This window comes from Mirounga angustirostris, unplaced genomic scaffold (assembly GCF_029215605.1).
Source record: "Mirounga angustirostris isolate CCGP_5_RB_7025 unplaced genomic scaffold, mMirAng1.0.hap1 SCAF_5, whole genome shotgun sequence".
NCBI classification, from domain to species: Eukaryota; Metazoa; Chordata; class Mammalia; order Carnivora; family Phocidae; genus Mirounga; species Mirounga angustirostris.
The window spans coordinates 52,976,328-53,000,402 of record NW_026991713.1 but is presented as its reverse complement, the minus strand read 5'-3'; the positions used below and the strand labels follow the sequence as shown (position 1 = coordinate 53,000,402).

The 24,075-nt window shown below is 37.1% G+C and overlaps 1 protein-coding gene and 1 pseudogene across 9 annotated transcripts in view; both read left to right on the top strand.

Annotated features, from left to right (window-relative positions):
• The window catches only part of USP15 (ubiquitin specific peptidase 15), a 127,975-nt gene that overhangs the window by 52,710 nt on the left and 51,190 nt on the right, over nucleotides 1–24,075 (top strand). Inside the window, exon 7 of one of the 8 annotated variants that reach the window (XM_064590972.1) lies at nucleotides 21,637–22,521. The exons of the other annotated variants lie outside the window; for them this stretch is intronic. Within the exon in view, the coding sequence (XP_064447042.1) occupies nucleotides 21,637–21,655 (19 nt within the window). The 3' untranslated portion in view covers nucleotides 21,656–22,521. Of the gene's footprint in view, nucleotides 1–21,636; nucleotides 22,522–24,075 lie in introns of those variants that run through there. 8 annotated transcript variants of the gene reach the window in all.
• Nucleotides 7–18,028, top strand: LOC123843567 (T-complex protein 1 subunit zeta-like; annotated as a pseudogene). The gene is made up of 2 exons (XR_006790617.3): nucleotides 7–3,194; nucleotides 3,235–18,028. The product of XR_006790617.3 is annotated as a T-complex protein 1 subunit zeta-like (transcript).

The window sequence follows — 24,075 nt, the reverse complement described above, 5'->3', positions numbered from 1 at the left end:
AAGTGCTCCCACTTTTTATGGTTGATTGCATGTTTTGAAGGCTTTGATTTCAGATAACAAAATCCAGAATGGTAGAAGATAGCCAATTGTATGTTGCAAGTATATATACCTACTTTATATTATAAAATTTTATTCTCAGTATAGAAGTTATGTGAATTTGTATTTAAATTAATATGCTATAATTTAAAGCCTTCCAAATCAAATCTCTTTTAGAATAAGGTACAGTGTACATATGTTGTAAATATTATGTTGCATTGTCTAATATGTCAAATCACTATTAAGCATTTTGTTTAATACTTTTCAAGCTTTTTGTGTTTTTTTAAAGTATCTGTTAAAGAATACTCTATCAAAATGAATTTGATATGAAAACAATATTTTATTTATTTAAATGTTTTAGAATATAAAAGCACAAGTAGAGATAGAGGAGTGTAAGAATTGCTTCTGATGGTAAACAAGGGATGAAAGAATTAGAAATCTTTTAACTTTTTTTTTAACATGGTAAGAACCCTTAACTTGAGATCTACCCTCTTAACAAATTTTTAAGTGCACCATACAGTATTGTTAACTGTAAGCACATTGTTGTATAGTAGATCTCTAGAATCTATCCATCTTATGTAACTGAAACTTTATTCCCATTGCTCAGTAATTTCCCATTTCTCCCTTCCCCTAGCCCCTGGCAGCCATCATTGTAGTCTCTCTTTCTATGAGTATTTGACTAGTTTGGATATCTCATATAAGTGGAATCAGGTAGTTTTTGTCTTTCTATGATTGGCTTATTTTACCTAATATAATGTCCCCCAGGTTCAACCATGTTATCACATATGGCAAGATCTCCTTCCTTAAAAAAGACCTACTTCCTTAAAAAAAAAAAAAAGTCCAGATAATATTTCGTTGCATGTATATACATTTTCTTTATCCATTCATCCATCAGTGGACATTTAGGTTGTTTCCCTATCTTGGTATCGTAAATTGTACTGCAGTGAACATGGGCATGTAGTATCTCTTTGAGATGATTCCATTTCCTTTGGATATATACCCAGAAGTGAGATTTCTGGATTGTATGGTACTTCTATTTTTAATTTTTTGAGGAACCCTCATACTGTTTTCCATAGAAGCCACATCATTATACATTTCTACCAACAGTATACAAGTAAGTGTTCCAGTTTCTGCACATCCTTGAGAGCACTTGTTATCTTTTGTTCTTTTGATAATAGCCAGCCTAACAGGTATGAGGTGATATCTCATTGTGGATTGATTTGCATTTCCCCAATAATTACTGAAGTTGAGCATCTGTACCTGTGGACCATTTGTATGCCACTTTTTAATCTGGTTATTTGGGTTTTTTGCCATTGAATTGTAGGAATTTCTTATATATTTTGGATATTAAACCTTTATCAAATACATAGCTTAAAGATTTAAAAATAAGACCTGAAACTATAAAACTCTTAGAAGACATCTTAGTGAAAAAGCATCATCATATCTGCCCAGGCAATGATTTCTTGAATATGACACCAAAAACCAAGCAACGAAAGCAGTAATAATAGACAAATGGGACTACATCAAACTAAAAAGCTTATGCACAGGAAGAGAAACAATAAACAGAGTGAAAACACAACATACAGAATGGGAGAAAATATTTTTAATGGTTTTAGAATGATCAGATCTACACTCCATTATCAAAAACACTTAGTGCTAGTTGTATTTCAATTTCAAACTTTTCAAACCTTTGAAAAGTAATATGGTGCATATGCCACCTATTATTTTAATATATCTATGGGTTCCAGGGGGACTCTCTTAATCAAACACATTAATATTCTGCAAATACTCACACTAAGTAGTTTAAAGGACTATAAATAGTTTCGTATCAGTTTAGGCTAGATTGCCCTCAAGTGAATTATAAAATAATTTTTAAATTTTCAGAGCTTTTGGAATTTCAGATTTTCTGATGAGGGATTGTAAACCTATATTTTGAAATCCTTAAAATAATGATTCTTGAATAAATTAAAAATAATTTTTTATTAATTGCTAACCTAGCAAATAAAAGAAAACTGATCTTTAAAACTGAAATGCATGGCCACGCTGAGCCAGCTTTGGGCACTCTGCACACCAGGTGTCCTCTTCTTCCTGTTCTGGTTAGCTGTGGAGGCCCTGAAGACCCTGAACCCCAAGGCCAAGGTGGCCCAAGCCCAGGCGGAACTGGAGATTAACATCAGTGTGGCCCAGGGGCTGCAGGACATGCTGAGCACCAACTTGGGGCCTAAGGGCACCATGAAGATGCTTGTTTCTGGTGCTGGAGACATCAAGCTTACTGAAGATGGCAATATGCTGCTTCGTGAAATGCAAATTCAACACCCAACAGCCTCCTTAATAGCCAAAGTGGCAACAACCTAGGATGACATAACTGGTGATGGTACCACTTCCAATGTCTTAATCATTGGAGAGCTACTGAAACAAGGTGGATCTCTACATTTCTGAAAGTCTTCGTCCCAGAATAATAACAGAAGGACTTGAAGCTGCAAAGGAAAAGGCACGTCAGTTTTTGGAACAAGTGAAAGTAAGCAAAGAAATGGACTGGGAAACACTTACAAATGTGGCCAGAACATCTCTACCTCCTAAAGTACATGCTGAACTTCCTGATACCTTAATAGAAGCTGTAGTGGACTTCATTTTCGTCATTAAAAAACAAGGTGAACCTGTTGACCTTTTAATGTTTGAGATCATGGAAATGAAACAGAAATCTGAAACTGATACAAGCTTAATCAGAGGTCTTGTTTAGACCATGGGACACACATCCTGATAGGGGGGAAAAAAAAGAAGAAGAAGATGCATGCATCCTCACGTGCACTGTGTCATTAGAATATGAAAAAACAGAAGTGAATTCTTTTTTTATAAGAGTTCAGAAGAAGAGGAACTTGTAAAAGCTGAAAGAAAATTCCTTGAAGATAGAGTTAAAAAATAATAGAACTGAAAAAGAAAGTCTGTGTGATTCAGATAAAAGATTCATTCAAAAGGGAATTGACCCCTTCAGATGCTCTTGCATAGAGTTAAAAGGAGAAATAGGGAAAGGCTGACTCTTGCTTGTGGCGGAGTAGCTCTAAATTCTTTTGATGACCTAAATCCTGATTGTTTTGGACATGCAGGACTTGTCTGTGAGTATACATTGAGAGAAGAGAAATTCACCTTTATTGAAAAATAACAATAACAATAGTAAAATAAAATAAAAAATAAATAAAAATAACAATCCTCACTCCATCATGTTATTGGTCAAAGGACCAAATAAGCACACACTCCCTCAAATCAAAGATGCAATAAGGGATGGTTTGAGGGCTGTTAAAAATGCTATTGATGATGGCTTTGTAGTTCTAGGTGCTGGGGCAGTGGAGGTGGCAATAACAAAAGCCTTGATTAAATATAAGCCCATTGTAAAGGGCAGGGCCCAGCTTGGAGTCCAAGCATTTGCTGATGCATTGCTCATTATTCCCAAGGTTCTTGCTCAGAACTCTGGTTTTGACCTTCAGGAAACACAAGTTCAAGCAGAACATTCAGAATCAGGTCAGTTTGTGGGTGTGGACTTGAATACAGGTGAGCCAGTGGTAGCAGCCGATGTAGACATATGGGATAACTATTGTGTAAAGAATAGCTTTACACAGTCCTGCATTGTGATTGCCACCAACATTCTCCTGGTTGATGAGATCATGAGAGCCAGAATGTCTTCTTGAAAAGGCTGAATTGAAGCTTCCCTTGTGTCATCTGAATCATGAAGACTCTACAGAGTGGTCCTAAGAAGAGCTCTGGAATTTTTGTCCAAGTTTCAAATGATTTTCAAAAGCATTTTCTTTTCCCATATGAAAAAAAGAGAACACTGACACTAAAATTCTGAAGTTCTGAAATTATAATTACAGTATTTTTTTAAATTGCACTTCAGTGTACACACATTAAGTAGGCCGTTTTTACCCAATGAACAGGATGTTTTGCTTTAGCTTCAGTGTTATAAAAGTACCAAGTTAGATAAGTATATGTTATCTACCTTGTTATTAAATGTTACTTGAAAAAAAACAAAAAAATAAAATTCACCTTTAATGAGTGGTTCTCTATCCTTTTTATCTTAGGTGAAGTTTTTTCATTTAAATGTTTTATGAGTCTGTACTAAGTATATTAATTACATTTTATATTACTCCACTTAGGATTGAAGGGTAGAACTTAGTTTAAGAAGATATTGAAAGCACATGGTAGAATCATGTAAATTTCTTGACTGATGAAGTTTTAGAAGTTAGAAATGTTTTCTTTGTGAATATTTACTTTTAGTCTTTAGATTAGAACGACTCTTGTTTTTTTTTTCTAGCTTATCTTTAGATTGTTAAGTACTTGTTATAGTTATATAGTACTTTGAAATTTCAAAGTTGCTTGTGCCTTGATAAGTACCTTGAGTTCTAAGGATTTAGAGATCTTTTCTACCTAAGATTATTGATTTTTCACTTGAAAGATAAAACATTATTTTATTACCATATCACAATAAATGTTGGTGAATGAAAGCACTGCTAGAAATGTGCTGAAGAGTTCCATTCTTCACTGAATCACCCAGAGTAATAGGAAACCCAAATTTCAAAGCATGAAAAGTTAAGTATCTACTTACTATAAAATGTGCCTAATACCATGTAATAGAATGAAATAAATTGCCCAGTGATAGTTTATTAGAATACAAAAAAAAAAAATTTTTTTTTTTTTTTTTTGAAATTAGCATCGGTGTATGGAAAGACTTTCTGGAAACTAAGAATAAAAGGAAATTCTCCTAACTCAATGAAGTCCATATACCCAAAGTCTATAGCAAACATTATATTGAGAAATTTTGAACACAAACCAAATAGGATTGGAAGTTAAAAAAAGAAAAAAAAATTCACTACTTGCATATGATACAGTCATCTACGTAAAACCCAAAACCCATCAGCAGAATACTAAACCTGAGAAAATTCAGCAAGATTCTCTAAGACTAAATTTGTTAAATTAGGAGCGCCTGGATGGCTCAGTTGGTTAAGCATCTGCCTTTGGCTCAGGTCATGATCCCAGGGTCCTGGGATCAAGCCCTATGTCTAGCTCCCTGCTCAGTGGGGAGTCTGCTTCTCCGTCTGCCCCTTCCCCCACTCATGCATGCTCTCTCAAATACAATCTTTTAAGAAATTATAAAAATTAATGTTTTTTTAATCTCATTTTTTAATTATGCTAATCACCATACATTACATCATTAGTTTTTGATGTAGTGTTCCATGATTCATTGTTTGCGTATAACACCCAGTGCTCCATTCAGTACGTGCCCTCTTTAATACCCATCACCAGGCTAACCCATCCCCCCACCCCTGTCCCCTCTAGAACCCTCAGTTTGTTTCTCAGAGTCCATAGTCTCTCATGGTTCGTCTCCTGCTCCAATTTCCCCCCTTCATTTTTCCCTTCCTGATATCTTCTCTTTTTTTAATATATATTATAAAAAATTAATATGTTTTTATACCCAGAGGTCAGCAGCCTTTTTTATAAAGAACCAGATAATATTTTCAGCTTGTGGGCCATATGGTACCTGACTCAACTAAACTCTACCAATATAGCTGCTTTCAAACTATGAATTATGTCACCAAATGGGTGTGACTATGTTCCAGTAAAACTTTATTTACAAAAAAATATGGCAAACTGGAATTAGCTTGTGAGCCATAGATTTCTGACCCCTGCTATATACCATTAGTAACCCACTTAGAAAATAGCAGTGCTGTGAATTGTGTAAGACTGTTGAATCACAGACCTGTACCTCTAAAACAAATAATACATTATATGTTAAAAAAAAAAAGAAGAAGAAGAAGAAGATAGCAGGAAGGGAAGAATGAAGGGGGGGAAATCGGAGGGGGAGATGAAACATGAGAGCCTATGGACTCTGAGAAACAAACTGAGGGTTCTAGAGGGGACAGGGGTGGGGGGATGGGTTAGCCTGGTGATGGGTATTAAAGAGGGCACATTCTGCATGGAGCACTGGGTGTTATACGCAAACAGTGAATCATGGAACACTACATCAACTAATAATGGGGGCGCCTGGGTGGCTCAGTTGGTTAAGCGACTGCCTTCGGCTCAGGTCATGATCCTGGAGTCCCTGGATCGAGTCCCGCATCGGGCTCCCTGCTCAGCGGGGAGTCTGCTTCTCCCTCTGACCCTCCTCCCTCTCATGCTCTCTGTCTCTCATTCTCTCTCTCTCTGTCAAATAAATAAATAAAATCTTTAAAAAAAAAAAAAGAAAAATATTTCATTAAAAAAAAACTAATAATGTATGGTGATTAACATATAATAAAAAAAATAGTATAACAAAGATTAACCTGATTAGGAATGCATAAAACCTTCATGGGAAATAACTAACTTTATAAAGACAAAAGATTATCATGTACAATATGCCTTAACCTAGTGATGCCTGTTTCTCTAAATCTATCATGTCACTGTCTCCTATTAAAAATTCTATCCTGACTTTTTGTGTGTGTGTGTGAGAAACTTCACAAACTCATTCTAAAATTAACATTTACCAATAAAGGTCCAAGATTAAGTCACTTTCAATAAAGAAGAGGAAGGAAGTACTGGACCTATTAGACAGTGAGGATTACTACGAAGTTATAATATTGAAAACAGTATGATGCTAGCAAAAGAAAGACCAAATACACTGGAATAAATTAATGACCTCAAAAAAAAAAAAAAAAACACCTCATGTATATATGAAAACTTGATTAAGTGGCACCCCTAGGGAGTAAGAAACAGATTGCTTAAAGCAGATAGGTGCCTAGATTTTATTAGGAGAGCTAGCTATTTGTAGAAAAAAACAGGATCACTACATTACACATGATAAACTCAAAAAATATAAATTTGGGGGCACCTGGGTGGCTCATTCTGTTGAGCATCCACATCTAGGTTTCAGCTCAGGTCATGATCTTAGAGGATGAGCCCTGCATTGGGCTGCTTACTCAGCAGGGAGTCCGCTTGAGGATTCTCTCCCTCTGCTCCTCTCCCACTTGTGTGTGCCCTCCTGCACTCTAAAATAAATAGATAAATCTTTAAAAAAAAAAAAAAAAAGGAAACGTAAAACGTCAAAGCTCATAAGAAATTTCAGAGAATATCTGTATTTTAGGAACAGAGAACATAATGTGAAAATTAGTGGGTTTGATTACATCAAAATTAAGTATTTCTGTTATAGGAACCATACATTGAAGTGAAAGGTCAAATGTCAGTTTTTTAATATCTAAAACCTACATGAGAATAATACTTATAATGTAGAAAGAACTGCTATACAGTAACAGAAACAAAGCAGAAATCTAAAAAATAAATGAAAGAGGGGCACCTGGCTGACTCAGTCCGTTAAGAGTCTGCCTCTTGGTTTTGGCTCAGGTCATGATCTCAGGGTGGTGAGATTGAGCCCAGAATGGGGCTCCATGCTCGGTGTGGAGCCTGCTTAAGATTCTCACTGTCCCTCTCTCTCTGCCCCTCCCCCCCCAAAAAAAAGGAAAGAGAAAAATGAATGGTGGTATGCTGTAGAATACCAATGCAGCAAGTAGAAGTAACAATGGTGAGATCTTTAAAACTGGATACGGTTAAAATACACAGTTGAGAGAAAAGAAAAAACAAAGTGAGATTTTTAATTCAGTACTATTTATGTAAATTTAAAACAACACATTACATGAAAATATATTTAAGAATGTAACGAAAGCACTTAGAGTAGAGGAAAATAGTACAGATTAGAAAAATAAAAGTTTAAAGAATTATCACTTCTTTTATTTATATGTCTATAAGTAAAGTAAGCATTTTTTCTGGATGAATGCCAGCTTTAAAAAGTGGAATTCTATGTATTTATTGAAGTCACATTATAAGCACTTGTAACTTAGACAAATTTAACTCCAGCAGAGGGCTTGTAATCTTAGGCCCTCAAGAAAGAAATTTCAAGATATTAATATATAGAACATTCTGGGGGCGCCTAGGTGGCTCAGTCATTAAGCGTCTGCCTTTGGCTCAGGTCATGATCCCAAGGTCCTGGGATTGAGCCCTGCATCAGGCTCCCTGCTCAGCGGGAGCCTGCTTCTCCCTCTCCCACTCCCCCTGCTTGTTGTTCCCTCTCTTGCTGTGTCTCTCTCTGTCAAATAAATAAATAAAATCTTTAAAAATATATATATATAGAGAGAGAGAGAACATTCTGTTTTATAAACTCAAAATTGCTATTTTATCTGTCAGGATATAACCCCTGGTCCTCAACATGGTGTGAAGATACTAGTAGTTCTAATAAACATCACTAACCTGGGATTTGTCCAGTGCTCATATTGCTTACTACATACCCAGTTCCTACATAGAGTATCAAAAGTTGAAGGAAAAACATTACAAGTTGTAATATGGTGATAGAAGAAAGAATCACTGTTGAGTTTGTTAAAAATGGTTTCCTAGGCCCCATCACCAGAATTTCTAATTTGGTAGCACTGGGTGGAGTGGAGCTCCTGAATTAATGGTTCTAGTAAGTTCACAGGTGATTCTAATGCTTTTGGTCTTAGAATCACATTTTGAGACATTTTGTAGATAATGTTTCTTAATATTTACTGTGTGAACCACCATAGGATGAACAGAATATAAAGATAAATCTTTATGTTGGGCCCAGGAATCTGCATTTTTAGGTGCCGGTTATGAACAAGTAGGCATATGTTTCCTGAAACAGAAGAATGTCCTGGGCCCAGTTTTATCAGAATTGAGACCATATATCCTCAGCTAAAACTAAATTTTTGTGCTACTTGATTGAGAAGAAATGCTAAATATTAAAAAATGTTAAGGGTAAAATACAATTTTGTTTAAAACATGTAGTCCTGTAGTTACAAAAATGCACATACCCTGAAACAACTCAAAATCTGTATTAGAAATCTAAAGCTACCAAAAAAATATTCAAGAGTTTTCTGTCTGGATTTTTCTGCTAGATACCGTGTGATTTGAAATTTACGTCTTTATATTCATGTTATATTTTTAAAATACTCAAGTGCTTAGTTTTTTCAGAACTTGCATTTCTAATCTAGTTTTTCTGATTTCTTACAACCTCTCAAAACATAGTGTTTTGCAGTAATACCTTAGAAAAGTCTTAACCTGAGGTTTTCTGTTCTGTTAAATTTGACATGTTGGCATCAGGTACATAGTGTATTCAGTGAGAGATATATGCCTAGTTAAATCTTGTATTTCTAAAAAAATATTTTAAAGTAGAATAATTGTAAAAGCATAGCAGTTCCTAAAGAGACAAGAAACCTAATCAATAGATTATATCCCTTACTTTCCAGAGTTTGTTGAATGTTAACAATTTATCCCTTAGCCATAGCTTCTGAGACACAACTCTATTAAATTTTGACTAAGTTGTACAATTAATTTTTTTCTGTATGGTTTTATTTAGGTATAGTTATTTCAAAGAATGGCTTTAGATTATTAATATTACAGAAAAAACCCTAAATTCCTCTTGTGGGAGTAAGCACATTCAGACATTTTCATTAATTCAAAAATATTGACAAAAGACATGTGATTAAGTATCTTGTCAATAAAAGTTAAGGGTCATTGATGATTGTGAAAAGGCAGTTTTCATGGGCTAGAAAACATCCAAAGAAGAATCCAAAATTAACTACATAAGGCATGAGAGGCCAAAAATAATCAAATGGAAAACTAAGCTAGTAGTTCTTACTCATACATTGTCTCTCTGCCATCTGTGTTGTTCCGATTAACAAAATACCAAATTGGTGACCAAAACACTAAGTATAAACTTAATCTGGTGCCATATTAGTTTTTTGTTATTTGAATATATACCTCCTTTCCTAGGTATTTGTCACCTAAAGATAGGCATCATAATAATGTTAAAAAGAAGTTCCTGTGTGCTATTTACCAAATAAACTGCTTTTTTCTGGTTATTTTAACTATCCAAACTCCAAATCCTTTTTAGAAATGCTTGTGCCTACACATAAGCACACTCCCAATGACTGTACTTTGAGGTTTCTCATTTTAATACTCATTAAGATCCTGAGTTTATATGCACACTCCTTTGAAATGCTTAAAATGCACATGGATTAAATAAATCTTTCCTTCCGCTAGACACTGTACCAACTTTCTGTTGTGGAAAGATAATTTCAATCTAGTTACCCGTACCACGTCTCCCAAGTTTTGCCAAAAGCATGGTCACAGTTGAGTTCAGTAACTAGTGTTAGATTTGAAATTTAAAAGCTGTATCCAGATTTAATTGAAGTTATGAAATTTAGACAGTATATTTTATGCATAAATGAATATAATTTAAGTTTATGATTTTTATATAGATACTTGATATGTACAGGTACTCACAAATAATTATTGAATATTTTCTTTCTTTTTTTCTTTTTGTTCCCTGGTTTGATCCAAAAAGGATTTGAGCAATTTGCAGTAATACACATGAGTCAAGGTTAACTATATGAATAGATACAGAAATCACTCAAATGTAAAATAAATTTGGTCACTGTAAGGTGAAACCAGAGAAGTTAGCTGGCAGGAGCAAGTAAGGGCTTTTGAAGTTATCAAAATTGATCTGCAAATGTATGGACTTGTTTTGGGTCCTGATTCAAATCAACCAACTGGGGAGAAAAGATACTTTTTTTTTTTTTAATTTTTTTATGGTTATATTAATCACCATACATTACATCATTAGTTTTTTGTTTTGTTTTTTTTAAAGATTTTATTATTTGACAGAGAGAGACACAGCGAGAGAGGAAACACAAGCAGGGGGAGGGGGAGAGGGAGAGGGAGAAGGAGGCTTCCCACAGAGCAGGGAGCCCGATGTGGGACTCGATCCCAGGACTCCAGGATCATGACCTGAGCCGAAGGCAGTCGCTTAACCGACTGAGCCACCCAGGCGCCCACATCATTAGTTTTTGATGTAGCGTTCCATGATTCGTTGTTTGTGCATAACACCCAGTGCTCCATGCAGAACGTGCCCTCATTAATACCCATCACCAGGCTAACCCATCCTCCCACCCCCCTCCCCTCTAGAACCCTCAGCCTGTTTTTCAGAGTCCATCGTCTCTCATGGTTCATCTCCCCCTCCGATTTCCCCCCCTTCATTCTTCCCCTCCTGCTATCTTCTTTTTTTTTTTTTTCTTAACATATATTGCATTATTTGTTTCAGAGGTACAGATCTGTGATTCAACAGTCTTGCACAATTCACAGCACTCACCATAGCAGATACACTCCCCGGTGTCTATCACCCAGCCACCCCATCCCTCCCACCCACACCACTCCAGCAACCCTCAGTTTGTTTCCTGAGATTAAGAATTCCTCATATCAGTGAGGTCATATGATACATGTCTTTCTCTGATTGACTTGTTTCGCTCAGCATAACACCCTCCAGTTCCATCCACGTCGTAGCAAATGGCAAGATCTCATTCCTTTTGATGTCTGCATAATATTCCATTGTGTGTATGTGTGTGTGTGTGTGTGTGTATATATATATATATATATCACATCTTCTTTATCCATTCATCTGTCGATGGACATCTTGGCTCTTTCCACAGTTTGGCTATTGTGGACATTGCTGCTATAAACATCGGGGTGCATGTACCCCTTCGGATCCCTACATTTGTATCTTTGGGGTAAATACCCAGTAGTGCAATTGCTGGACCATTATGGTAGCTCTATTTTCAACTTTTTGAGGAACCTCCATACTGTTTTCCAGAGTGGCTGCACCAGCTTGCATTCCCACCAACAGTGTAGGAGGGTTCCCCTTTCTCCACATCTCTGCCAACATCTGTCATTTCCTGACTTGTTAATTTTAGCCATTCTGACTTGTGTGAGGTGGTATCTCATTGAGGTTTTGATTTGGATTTCCCTGATGCCGAGCGATGTTGAACACTTTTTCATGTGTCTGTTGGCCATTTGGATGTCTTCTTTGGAAAAAGGTCTGTTCATGTCTTCTGCCCATTTCTTGCTTGGATTCTTTGTTCTTTGGAGGTTGAGTTTGATAAGTTCTTTATAGATTTTGGATACTAGCCCTTTATCTGATATGTCATTTGCAAGTATCTTCTCCCATTCTGTCAGTTGTCTTTTGGTTTTGTTGACTGTTTCCTTTGCTGTGCAAAACTTTTTATCTTGATGAGGTCCCAATAGTTCATTTTTGCTCTTGCTTCTCTTGCCTTTGGCAATGTTTCTAGGAAGAAGTTGTTGCAGTGAGGTCAAAGAGATTGCTGCCTGTGTTCTCCTCTAGGATTTTGATGAACTCCTGTCTCACATTTTGTCTTTCCTCCATTTTGAGTCTATTTTTGTGTGAGGTGTAAGGAGATGCTCCAGTTTCATTCTTCTGCATGTGGCTGTCCAATTTTTCCAACATCTGTTGAAGAGACTGTTTTTTTCCATGGGACATTCTTTCCTGCTTTGTCAAAGATTAGTTGACCATAGAGTTGAGGGTCCATTTCTGGGCTCTCTATTCTATTCCATTGATCTCTGTGTCTGTTTTTGTGCCAGTACCATACTGTCTTGATGACAGCTTTGTAATAGAGCTGGAAGTCCGGAATTGTGATGCCGCCAGCTTTGCTTTTCTTTTTCAACATTCTTCTGGCTCTTCAGGGTCTTTTCTGGTTCCATACAAATTTTTGGATTATTTGTTCCATTTCTTTGAAAAAAGTGGATGGTATTTTGATGGGGATTGCATTGAATGTGTAGATTGCTCTAGGTAGCATTGACATCTTCACAATATTTGTTCTTCCAATCCATGAGCATGGAACGTTTTTCCATTTCTTTGTGTCTTCCTCAATTTCTTTCATGAGTATTTTATAGTTTTCTGAGTACAGATCCTTTGCCTCTTTGGTTAGATTTATTCCTAGGTATCTTATGGTTTCGGGTGTAATTGTAAATGGGATCGACTCCTTAATTTGTCTTTCTTCTGTCTTGTTGTTTGTGTATAGAAATGCCACTGATTTCTGTGCACTGATTTTATATCCTGCCACTTTACTGAATTCCTTTATGAGTTCTAGCAGTTTGGGGGTGGAGTCTTTTGGGTTTTCCACATAAAGCATATCATCTGCAAAAAGTGAGACTTTCACTTCTTCTTTGCCGATTCGGATGCCTTTTATTTCCTTTTGTTGTCTGATTGCTGAGGCTAGGACTTCTAGTTCTATGTTGAACAGCAGTGGTGATAGTGGACATCCCTGCCGTGTTCCTGACCTTAGGGGGAAAGCTCTCAGTTTTTCCCCATTGAGAATGATGTTCGCTGTAGGTTTTTCATAGATGGCTTTTATGATATTGAGGTATGTACCCTCTATCCCTATACTCTGAAGAGTTTTAATCAAGAAAGGATGTTGTACTTTGTCAAATGCTTTTTTTGCATCTATGGAGAGGATCATATGATTCTTGTTCTTTCGTTTATTGTATCACGTTGATTGATTTGCGGATGTTGAACCAACCTTGCAGCCCAGGGATAAATCCCACTTGGTCGTGGTGAATAATCCTTTTAATGTACTCTTGGATCCTTTTGTCTAGTGTTTTGGGGAGAATTTTTGCATCCATGTTCGTCGGGGATATTGGTCTGTAATTCTCCTTTTTGATGGTGTCTTTGTCTGGTTTTGGGATCAAGGTAGTGGTGGCCTCATAAAACGAGTTTGGAAGTTTTCCTTCCATTTCTATTTTTTGAAACAGTTTCGGAAGAATAGGTATTAATTCTTCTTTAAATGTTTGGTAGAATTCCCCTGGGAAGCCATCTGGCCCTGGGCTTTTGTTTTTTGGGAGATTTTTGATGACTGCTTCAATTTCCTTAGTGGTTATAGGTCTGTTCAGGTTTTCTATTTCTTCCTGGTTCAGTTTTGGTAGTTGATACATCTCTAGGAATGCATCCATTCCTTCCAGATTATCTAATTTGCTGGCATAGAGTTGCTCATAATATGTTCTTATAATTGTTTGTATTTCTTTGGTGTTGGTTGTGATCTCTCCTCTTTCATTCATGATTTTGTTGATTTGGGTCATTTCTCTTTTCTTTTTGATAAGTAGGATGCTCTTTAGCCTCCATGTATTTGAGTTCTTTCTGACTTTCCTCTTGTGATTGAGTTCTAGTTTCAAAGCATTGTGGTCTGAAAATAGGCAGGGAATGATCCCAGTCTTTTGGTACCGGTTGAGACCTGATTTATGACCTAGGATGTGATCTATTCTGGAGAATAGAGAAGAATGTATATTCCGTTGCTTTGGGATGGAATGTTCTGAATATGTCTGTGAAGTCCATTTGGTCCAGTGTGTCATTTAAAGTCTTTATTTCCTTGTTGATCTTTTGCTTAGATGATCTGTCCATTTCAGTGAGGGGGGTGTTAAAGTCCCCCACTTTTATTGTATTGTTGTCAATGTGTTTCTTTGCTTTTGTTATTAATTGCCTTATATAATTGGCTGCTCCCATGTTAGGGGCATAGGTATTTACAATTGTTAGATCTTCTTGTTGGGTAGACCCTTTAAGTAGGTTATAGTATCCTTCCTCATCTCTTATTACAGTCTTTGGTTTAAAATCTAATTTGTCTGATATAAGGATTGCCACCCCAGCTTTCTTTTGGTGTCCATTAGCATGGTAAATCGTTTTCCATGCCCTCACTTTCAATCTGGGGGTGTCTTTGGGTCTATAATGAGTCTCTTGCAGACAGCGTATCGATGGGTCTTGTTTTTTAATCCAATCTGATAGCCTGTGTCTTTTGATTGGGGCATTTAGCCCATTTACATTCAGGGTAACTATTGAAAGATAGGAATTTAGTGCCATTGTATTGCCTGTAAGGTGACTGTTACTGTATATTGTCTGTGTTCCTTTCTGGTCTATGTTGCTTTTAGGGTCTCTCTTTGCTTAGAGGATCCCTTTCAGTATTTCTTGTAGGGCTGGTTTTGTGTTTGCAAATTCTTTTAGTTTTTGTTTGTCCTGGAAGCTTTTTATCTCTCCTTCTATTTTCAATGACAGCCTAGCTGGATATAGTATTCTTGGCTGCATATTTTTCATTTAGTGCTCTGAATATATCATGCCAGTCCTTTCTGGCCTGCCAGGTCTCTGTGGATAGGTCTTTTGCCAATCTAATGTTTCTACCATTGTAGGTTACATATCTCTTTTCCCGAGCTCCTTTCAGGATTTTCTCTTTGTCTATGAGACTCGTAAGTTTTACTATTAGGTGTTGACCTATTTTTATTGATTTTGAGAGGGGTTCTCTGTGCATCCTGGATTTTGAGGCCTGTTTCCTTCCCAAATTAGGGAAGTTCTCTGCTGTAATTTGCTCCAATATACCTTCTGGCCCTCTCTCTCTTTCTTCTTCTTCTGGGATCCCAATTATTCTAATACTGTTTCGTCTTACGGTATCACTTATCTCTCGAATTCTGCCCTTGTGATCCAGTAGTTGTTTATCTCTCTTTTTCTCAGCTTCTTTATTTTCCATCATTTGGTCTTCTATATCACTGATTCTCTCTTCTGCCTCATTTATCCTAGCAGTTAGCGCCCCCATTTTTGATTGCACCTCATTAATAGCCTTTTTGATTTCGACTTGGTTAGATTTTAGTTCTTTTATTTCTCCAGAAAGGGTTTCTCTTAATAATTTCCATGCTTTTTTCAGGCCCAGCTAGTATCTTTAAAGTGATGATTCTGAACTCTACATCCAACATCATACTAATGTCCGTATTGAGTAGGTCCCTGGCAGTCGGTACTACCTCTTGTTCTTTTTGTTGAGTGATTTTTTTCCGTCTTGTCATTTTGTCCAGAGGAGAATAGATTAATGAATGAGAGAACAAAATGCTAACAGGGAACAACGTCCTCAGAAAATATACTCTAAACAAATCAGAAAAGACCTGAAGCCAGGGGAAAATAAAGGGAAAGAAAGAAAAAAGAAAAAGAAAAAGATAAAAACAAACAAAAACCAAAAAAAAAAAAAACACAGTATGATCAAATATGATCAGGCTGGTGCATAGACCAGTGCCACATACTAGATTTGGGGTATATTTTGGTCTGTTAGAAGAAGTGCCTCCCAGAATTTTAAATAAAGAAAAACTTATGTATGTACAAAAATAAGGGTTGATATGATGAAGGGATGGAATATGACTGTAAAGATGAAAATTATAAAAAATTTTATAAAAGGAATTGATACGAAGTTGTTTGAAAAAAGAAAGAAGAGGATTTAAAAAAACAAAAGAAAGGGGGAGAATGTGATCAGGCAGGAGAGTAGAACAAAACCATACACTAGAGATTTAGGGTATTTTTGATCTGTTAGAAGAAACTATCTCAAAATTGGAAAGAGAGAACAACTTATATATATATATGCCAAAAATAAGGGCAACTACTATGAAGGGATAGAATATGACTCTAAAAATGAAAAATAAAAATTTTTTTCAGAAAAGGGATTGATAAGATGTTGGTTGAAAAAGGGAAAAAGATGGGGCGCCTGGGTGGCTCAGTCATTAAGTGTCTGCCTTTGGCTCAGGTCATGATCCCAGGGTCCTGGGATCGAGCCCCACATCGGGCTCCCTGCTCCGCGGGAAGCCTGCTTCTCCCTCCCCCCCTCCCCCTGCTTGTGTTCCCTCTCTTGCTGTGTCTCTCTCTGTCAAATAAATAAATAAAATCTTTAAAAAAAGAAAAAGGGAAAAAGAAAAATTCAAAAAAAAAGAGTTAAAGAAAAAATTAACTTTGAAAGACTAAAGGATCATGGTAAAAAAGCGATGGATTCTATGTGCATTATTCCCCTAGCGCTGGAGTTCTGTCGTTCTCATTGATTGGTAAACATGGTCTTGGCTGGCTATTCTCCCTGATCTTCTCGGGGAGGGGCCTGTTGCCGTGGTTCCCAAATGTCTTTGCCCGAGGCGAAATTGCCCCGCCCTTGCCCGATCTGGGCTAAGTAATCTGTTCGGGTTTGCTCTCGGGAGCTTTTGTTCCCTGCAAGCTTTCCATGCACTTTTGGAGGCCGAGAGTGAAAATGGCGGTCTCCGAATCTCCACCCCGGAGGAGCCAAGAACTTGGGGCCCCGCTCCTCAGTGCGTCCCCAGAGAAAAGCAGTCGATCAATCCCGTCTCCCTGCTCTGGCCGCACTCCGTGCTCACCCAGCCTGTGACCGAGCGTTTCTATCTCTGACACCCAACTCAGTGTGGAGTCTCCAAACCCAGCAGATCCCTGCAGTGCGCTCCCGCGCTGCTCCTCCCGGGGGAGGAAGGGGAGTCTCCCCGGATCTGCCGCTTATTGGGTCCCTGCTGGAGGAGCAGTGGCCCGACTGTGCCGTGGATCACCGTTTATGGCAACCCCAAGCTGAGAGCCCGCGCCTCGGCTGCGTCACTGCAGCCGGCTTCCCCACTCTGATACCTGGGAGCTCTGCCACACTCAGGCACCCCTGGTCTTCCTGTGACCCCGAGGGTCCTGAGACCAGTGTCCCACGAGGGTTCCACCCCCTGCTTAGCCACTGGAGCGACGTCCCTTAGCAGAGCCGACTTCTAAAAGTTCCGATCTTGTGGTCCACGGCTCTATCACTTGCCAGAAGCAGCTGATGGAGGCCCCCTCCCCCGCCGTCTATCCTCCCGAATATCACCTCAGATTCACTTCTCTGCACGTCCTACCTTCCAGAAAGTGGTCGCTTTTCTGTTCAGAGAGTTGTTGCTATTCTTTTCTTCGACCTCCTGTTGAGTTCATAGTTGTTCAGAATGGTTTGATCCCTATCCAGCTGAATTCCTGAGACCAGACGAAATCCAGGTCTCTTACTCCTCCGCCATCTTGCTCCACCGAGAAAAGATACTTTTAAGACAATTGGTGAAAAAAGTGAACATGAACAGAGTATTCAGTTGGATCTGACAGTGGTATCAGAAAGGATCTCTTACCTTTTAGGGATATATACTGTAATTTTTTGTTTGTTTCAAGTTTTTATTTAAATTCCAGTTATCATAAAGCGTAATATTAGTTTCAGGAGTAGAAATCAGAGATTAATCACTTACATATAACACCCAGTGCTCATCACAAGTGCCCTGCTTAATACCCATCACCCATTTAGCCCATCCTGCCGCTCACCTTCCCTCCAGCAACCCTGTTTGTTCTCTATCGTTAAGTCTGTTTTATGGGTTGCTTCTCTTTTATTTCCCCCATGTTCATCTGTGTGGTTTCTTAAATTCCACATATGAGTGAAATCATATGGTATTTGTCATTCCCTGACTGACTTACTTCACTTAGCATAATACCCTCTAGCTCCATCCATGTCATTGGAAATGACAAGATTTCATTCTTTTTTATGGCTGAGTAATATTCCATTGTGTATGTGTGTGTGTGTGCGCGCGCGCATGCGCGCGTGTATAAATACAGGTGAAATAAATGGGATTTGCTTTAAAATAGTCCAGCAAAAACATGGGGCGGGGGAGATCAAGGGGATAAAGATAAAACAGAAGTTGCAGGTTGTTAATTTTTGAAACCGAGTGTACACTCTGGTACTGGGTACATGAGGACTTGTGTATGTTTGGAAATTTCTATAATAAGTTGAAAATAAAATGGGTTGCAATTTTGGTACTGGGATTCATACTGAAGAAAAGTAACTAATTTTATTTTCTTAAAATGGAGTGTTTTATGTTATAAATACTACTGATAACAGTCAAAATAAGGAACAAATAAAGTTATGAGAAGCAATTTATATATAAATTCTCTTAAACTCTTTTTCATTTATCTTTAAATACCTAACATACTGCCTGGCATAGGAGAGGCACACAGCAAAGGGCTTGTTGAACTGTAATCTCACCACAGTAAAAGTGTTTAATTTTTAGAGAGATTTAAATTTTTCTTTTTCTCTAAGAATTTATCTGTTAGAAATGGGTAGGTTTAAGGTTGGTCTCATTTTTCTGAATAAGATAATTCTTATTTTATAATGTTAGATCTTAGAACACTGGGTTGTTTTATGCCAGATTTGAAAATACCTATACAAATCTTTAATTGTTTTGCTATGTCAGCATTGAGACTTAACATCTCTGTATTTTGGTTGCTCAATATGGTATTAGGTTTTCATGTAAGTTAATTATTAGTTAATTTATCAAGAATATTCAATTAGTTTATCAAGTTGTATTTTTCTCTTGAAGTAAAAATTTCAACTTACAGCCTTGAATTGCATGCTTTTAGTTGAAACATTGGAAATAGGACAATTCAAATACTGCATTTGTCCGGCATGAAGTTTGATTTTCTGTCTTCAGGAAATAATATCAGCCACATTGATGTTTTACTGTTTTCTGTCTTGTTTAAGAAATGGATCTCTTCCTTACACCTAGCCCAAACTAGCCAAAATCAGTTTAACGCCTGATAACTGGCTTAGTATCTAGTCTGTGTGTAATATCCTGTGTAATTTTTTTCTCCCCTCTCCTTAAAAAGCCACTAGAGCAGAGTTGCTGAGGAACAGTGTAATTTCCAAATTACATCAAAGAAGTAGAGCTAAAGGGCTCAGATTATAATCCACAGACTGACTAGTCAACCCCTAAATTAACTCCACAAATGTTAGCTAGATTGGGCTATGTGTAATCTAGTCAGAAGTTGGAATCAGAATAGATAAGTGATCTGTAACATTCATCCGTAATGTCTGTAACAGCACTTAAAAAGCGTTGATATACTTCAGCTTCACCTGTGGACCATATCCATCCTTCTCTTTTGGATCATTATGCTATGAAGGACAATTTCTCTACCAATGTTACTTATCCCAGTGCTTCCTAGAACTGCTTTTTCTTTCATTATCTCCTCCCTTCTACATATATATAAATGCCTACCATACTTGCACACATATAGTAGACACTCATTTTAACAGTTCATTCTTTTTCTTTCTTTTCCAGTGTCATCTTCCCCAAATCTGTCCTGTTTTTAAAAACAAAAGAAAACCCATAAACTTCCTCCAAATACCATACTTTGGGTTTTTTTTTTCCTTTGACAGCCAACTTTAAAAAGGCCATACTTACTATTCCTTACCACCCATTCGGGATTTAACAAAGTCTTTTTTCGACCTTTCTTTAATACTTTTTGTTAACTGTCTCCTGAAGAACTTCTCGTAATTTGAATCCATGATTCAAGAACTGTTTACACTTCTCTAGCCAATTCTCTGGCTGGCTGGTGCTCTTCCTCTTTGGGAGTGCCATGTTTGCTTGTGTGGGTAGTGTGCCGCACAGCTCTTGGGCATCTTCCCCGTTGTAATCTATGTGAGAGGCCCTCCTTGGTACTGTGCAGTGTACAGCTTCACTGTTTATATGCAACAGCTTTGCTCACAACTTAAATGCATTGATAATTTCACAGATTTCCATCTGATGACCTCTCCTTTCATACCATAATAGGTTCTCAAAGTCAGTGGAGGGACTGTGTGCTAATTCTGTTCCTCAGCTCAAACTGACAGGAATAGGCCATTCTATTTTTCTAGCCCAGAACGCTCTTCTGAATTCCAGATTTTTTCTAAATGTCATGTAGGATTTGCCATTAAGATTCAACTAAAATCTTTTTTATCTTACCTTCTCCCATTCCCTCAACCTAATATGTATCCATATCCTGTATACCCTATTTCAGGTACCAACTCAGAGCCATCTTGAGTTCCTCCTTCAGCCTCATTCTTTTTTCACCTAATTAGTTAGCAGTCTTGCAGATGCTACCTCCTAAACCTGACGTTTTAAAATATGTTGATCTTGGGGGCGCCTGGGTGGCTCAGTTGGTTAAGCGACTGCCTTCGGCTCAGGTCATGATCCTGGAGTCCCAGGATCGAGTCCCGCATCGGGCTCCCTGCTCAGCAGGGAGTCTGCTTCGTCCTCTGACCCTATCCCCTCTCATGTGTTCTCTCTCTCTCATTCTCTCTCTTCTCAAATAAATAAATAAAATCTTTGAAGAAAAAAAATAAATAAAATATGTTGATCTTGGTACCCCTTTACATTCATAAAAATTATTTTTTTAAAGATTTACTTATTTGAGACATGGAGAGAGAGACATTCTTAAAAATTATTAAGGACCCAAAGAACTTCTTTTATGTGGATTAGAAGTCAAAAATAAATTTTTAAATATTTATAATAATACTAAAACCATTATATTTTGACATGAATAATATTTTAATGAAAAATAACCTTCAAAAACAAAAATTGTTTTACATTTTTGAAATTTCTTTACTATCTGACTAAACAGAAGACAGCTAAATTCTCGTATGTGCTTCTGCATTCAGTTTGTTGTGATATATTGTTTGGATTGAAGTGCTTAAAGAAAACTCAGTTTCACACAGATACGTAGTTAGAACACAGAGAGGTATTTTCAGGTAATTGATACCACATCAGAACTTGACCAGTGGTGGTTTAATGATGAAAATTTAATTGCAATGTGGAATCTGAAACCACATCAATGAACTTTTAATACAATTATTATGTTAAAATCTATCATGTGTAACTTGATGCAGTTGGAAAATATTGATTCACCGAGTTATGCAGATATTCCAAATATTGACATATTTCATCATACAGTATTTTTTAATCACATTTGTTAAAACATCACCAATCTTACAAGGAAAGGCTTTAAGTAGTGGGAAGCTATCAAGCCTCACAGTGGCAAAGTCAAGTTTTCGAGAATTCTGGTTTTTGCTTGATCACGTGAATGTTATCATTGGCAACAAATACTTTCAGTGTTTTTCCTTGAAGTTACAGCTCCCTTCATTGATTTCTGAGGCGATGTCTGCCAGACAGCCTTTCATGTGGAAGAGTGCTGCAGTGAGAAGAGGAGCTAGTTCTGCTTGAAATTCGAATAATTACACAAGTCTTCTTCCTCAGGACAATCATGTTACTGAACGGATGTGCTTTATGCACACTTCCCAATTTGTCACATACTATTAAAAAGAAGTGTATTTAAGGGTCAAGATTTAATAAAATCAATATTTTTTATCTTTCAACGTGGATATTCTTAAGTGAAACTGTTTTCCACTGCAAGGAGGCAGTGAAGAATACAGTGACTCTAGTATATAATTTGGTGCTGCTGCTTTAACCCATGCTAAGGTGTCCGCATTGTTACCCACCATTGTTTTTGCAATGTCATTGCAAATATCCACCCAGTGAAAAAGGCCAAATAACACTTAAATAACGCCTTTATATTATTATGAAAATGGTTTTGACCTCATAGATGGGTATGTTGAAAGAATCGTGGGGCCCTCTCAGGGTCCATTGACTGTCCCTTGAGAACCACTCCCTAAACATCCAAGACATGTGCCCTTGCCTACCCTGTATGTGGTCTTTGCCCCAACCTTTATTAATTTTATTAATCTGGTCTCCTAAATGATCTCTCAGTCTCCTTTCTCTTTCTCAAGAATTACCTTTCTAGAACACAAATCTGATTATGTAGATACTCTTTTAAACTCTTTCAGCCGGGGTGCCTGGGTGGCTCAGTCGTTAAGCGTCTGCCTTCGGCTCAGGTCATGATCACAGGGTCCTGGGGTTGGGCCCGCATCGGGCTCCCTGCTCAGCGGGAAGCCTGCTACTCTCTCTCCACTCCCCTTGCTTGTGTTCCCTCTCTTGCCGTGTCTCTCGCTGTGTCTCTGTCAAATAAATAAATAAAATCTTTAAAAAAAAAAAATAAACTCAGCATGCCCAGCACAATGGAATAAGATCTAATAAATTCCTTTATAGAACATAAAAGCTTCTTTATTATCATGCCTACCTTATTAACTTCTGTTCCTGTCACTACATACTTCTACTCTTTAAGCCAAACTCAATTTATTGGTAATTCCCTAAACACATCATTGTTTCTACAGTCCCATACATTTGCATGTGCCACATGTTCTTTCCACCTGGAATACCCTCACTTTTAGTTTCCACCTATCCCTCCAACTCTGCACATCATTTTAAATCACCTCATGTTACTACCCACAAAATTTTATATTTTGTTAGAGTTTTAAAATTTCTGTAGGACTTACACTGCTTTATAGTTATTTTGCTTATGTCTTATTTTCTCCCATTAGATTGTGAGCTGTTTGATGTCAGGAACTGTGTCTGTCCTTGTATTCCTAGTACTTACCAAGGGCAAGGCATATAGTAGTCATTTAATAAATGTTTGAGTATTTCAATGAATTTCATAGAAACTTCTAATACTATCCTTGGATAGAGTTGCTAATGAATAGTAAAAAGGCCACACATGGGCAGAAAAAGGAAAAATATCTATATATATGTGCCTCAGCCACTTTATTGGATAAAGTAATGAATCTTTATTTCTATAAATTTGACTGTAATTAAGATTCAAGAGAACATTTCAGTTTATTTCTGTTTCTGAAAAGTTGAAGTGGTTTACATTGAAAAATTAACCTTAATTCATTTTAACTCCATCTCTAATAAATTTGGGGGGTTTTTCCTTTGATAATTTAGCATTCTTAACATGAATGCAAAAATGCCAGGATACTTCTGTATTTCTATTAATATTTAAAAACTAGTACCTTTTAAAATATTAAGATAACCTTTTAAATGTGTCCTCTACGTTGTTTTATATTAAAACTTGGTTGATTATGTCTTATGTTTTGAACTTAGTACACTAAAATAATATAAGGTCTCCTATCAGAAAGGCATCTAAATAGAGATCTTACTTAGTGTAATCTACCTATATACAACCTGTATCAACAAAAAGAAACTCCTTTAAAATAAAAATTGGGGGGCGCCTGGGTGGCTCAGTCAGTTGAGCATCTGCCTTCGGCTCAGGTCATGATCCCAGGGTCCTGGGATCGAGCCCCACATCGGGCTCCCTGCTCAGTGGGAAGCCTACTTCTCCCTCCTCCACTCTCCCTGATTGTGTTCCCTCTCTCACTGTGCCTCTCTCTGTCAAATAAATAAAAATTTAAAAAATCTTAAAAAAAATTTTTTTACCAATATTTCATAATGTATAAAACTTTCAAAAGTTAAGTAAAAATTTTTATATGTAAGAAATGTTATTGCCCACCATGTATTCTGCGTAATGCATTGTAAGTATATAGATATGGTGAAATCTAAATCACCTAAAATTTGTAGACTTCAAGCAGATTTTGTAGATTATACTTTCATGCCCATTGACCATTTATTTCACTGTTCATTAGCACCTGATTAAAGGAAATAACATAATTTTTT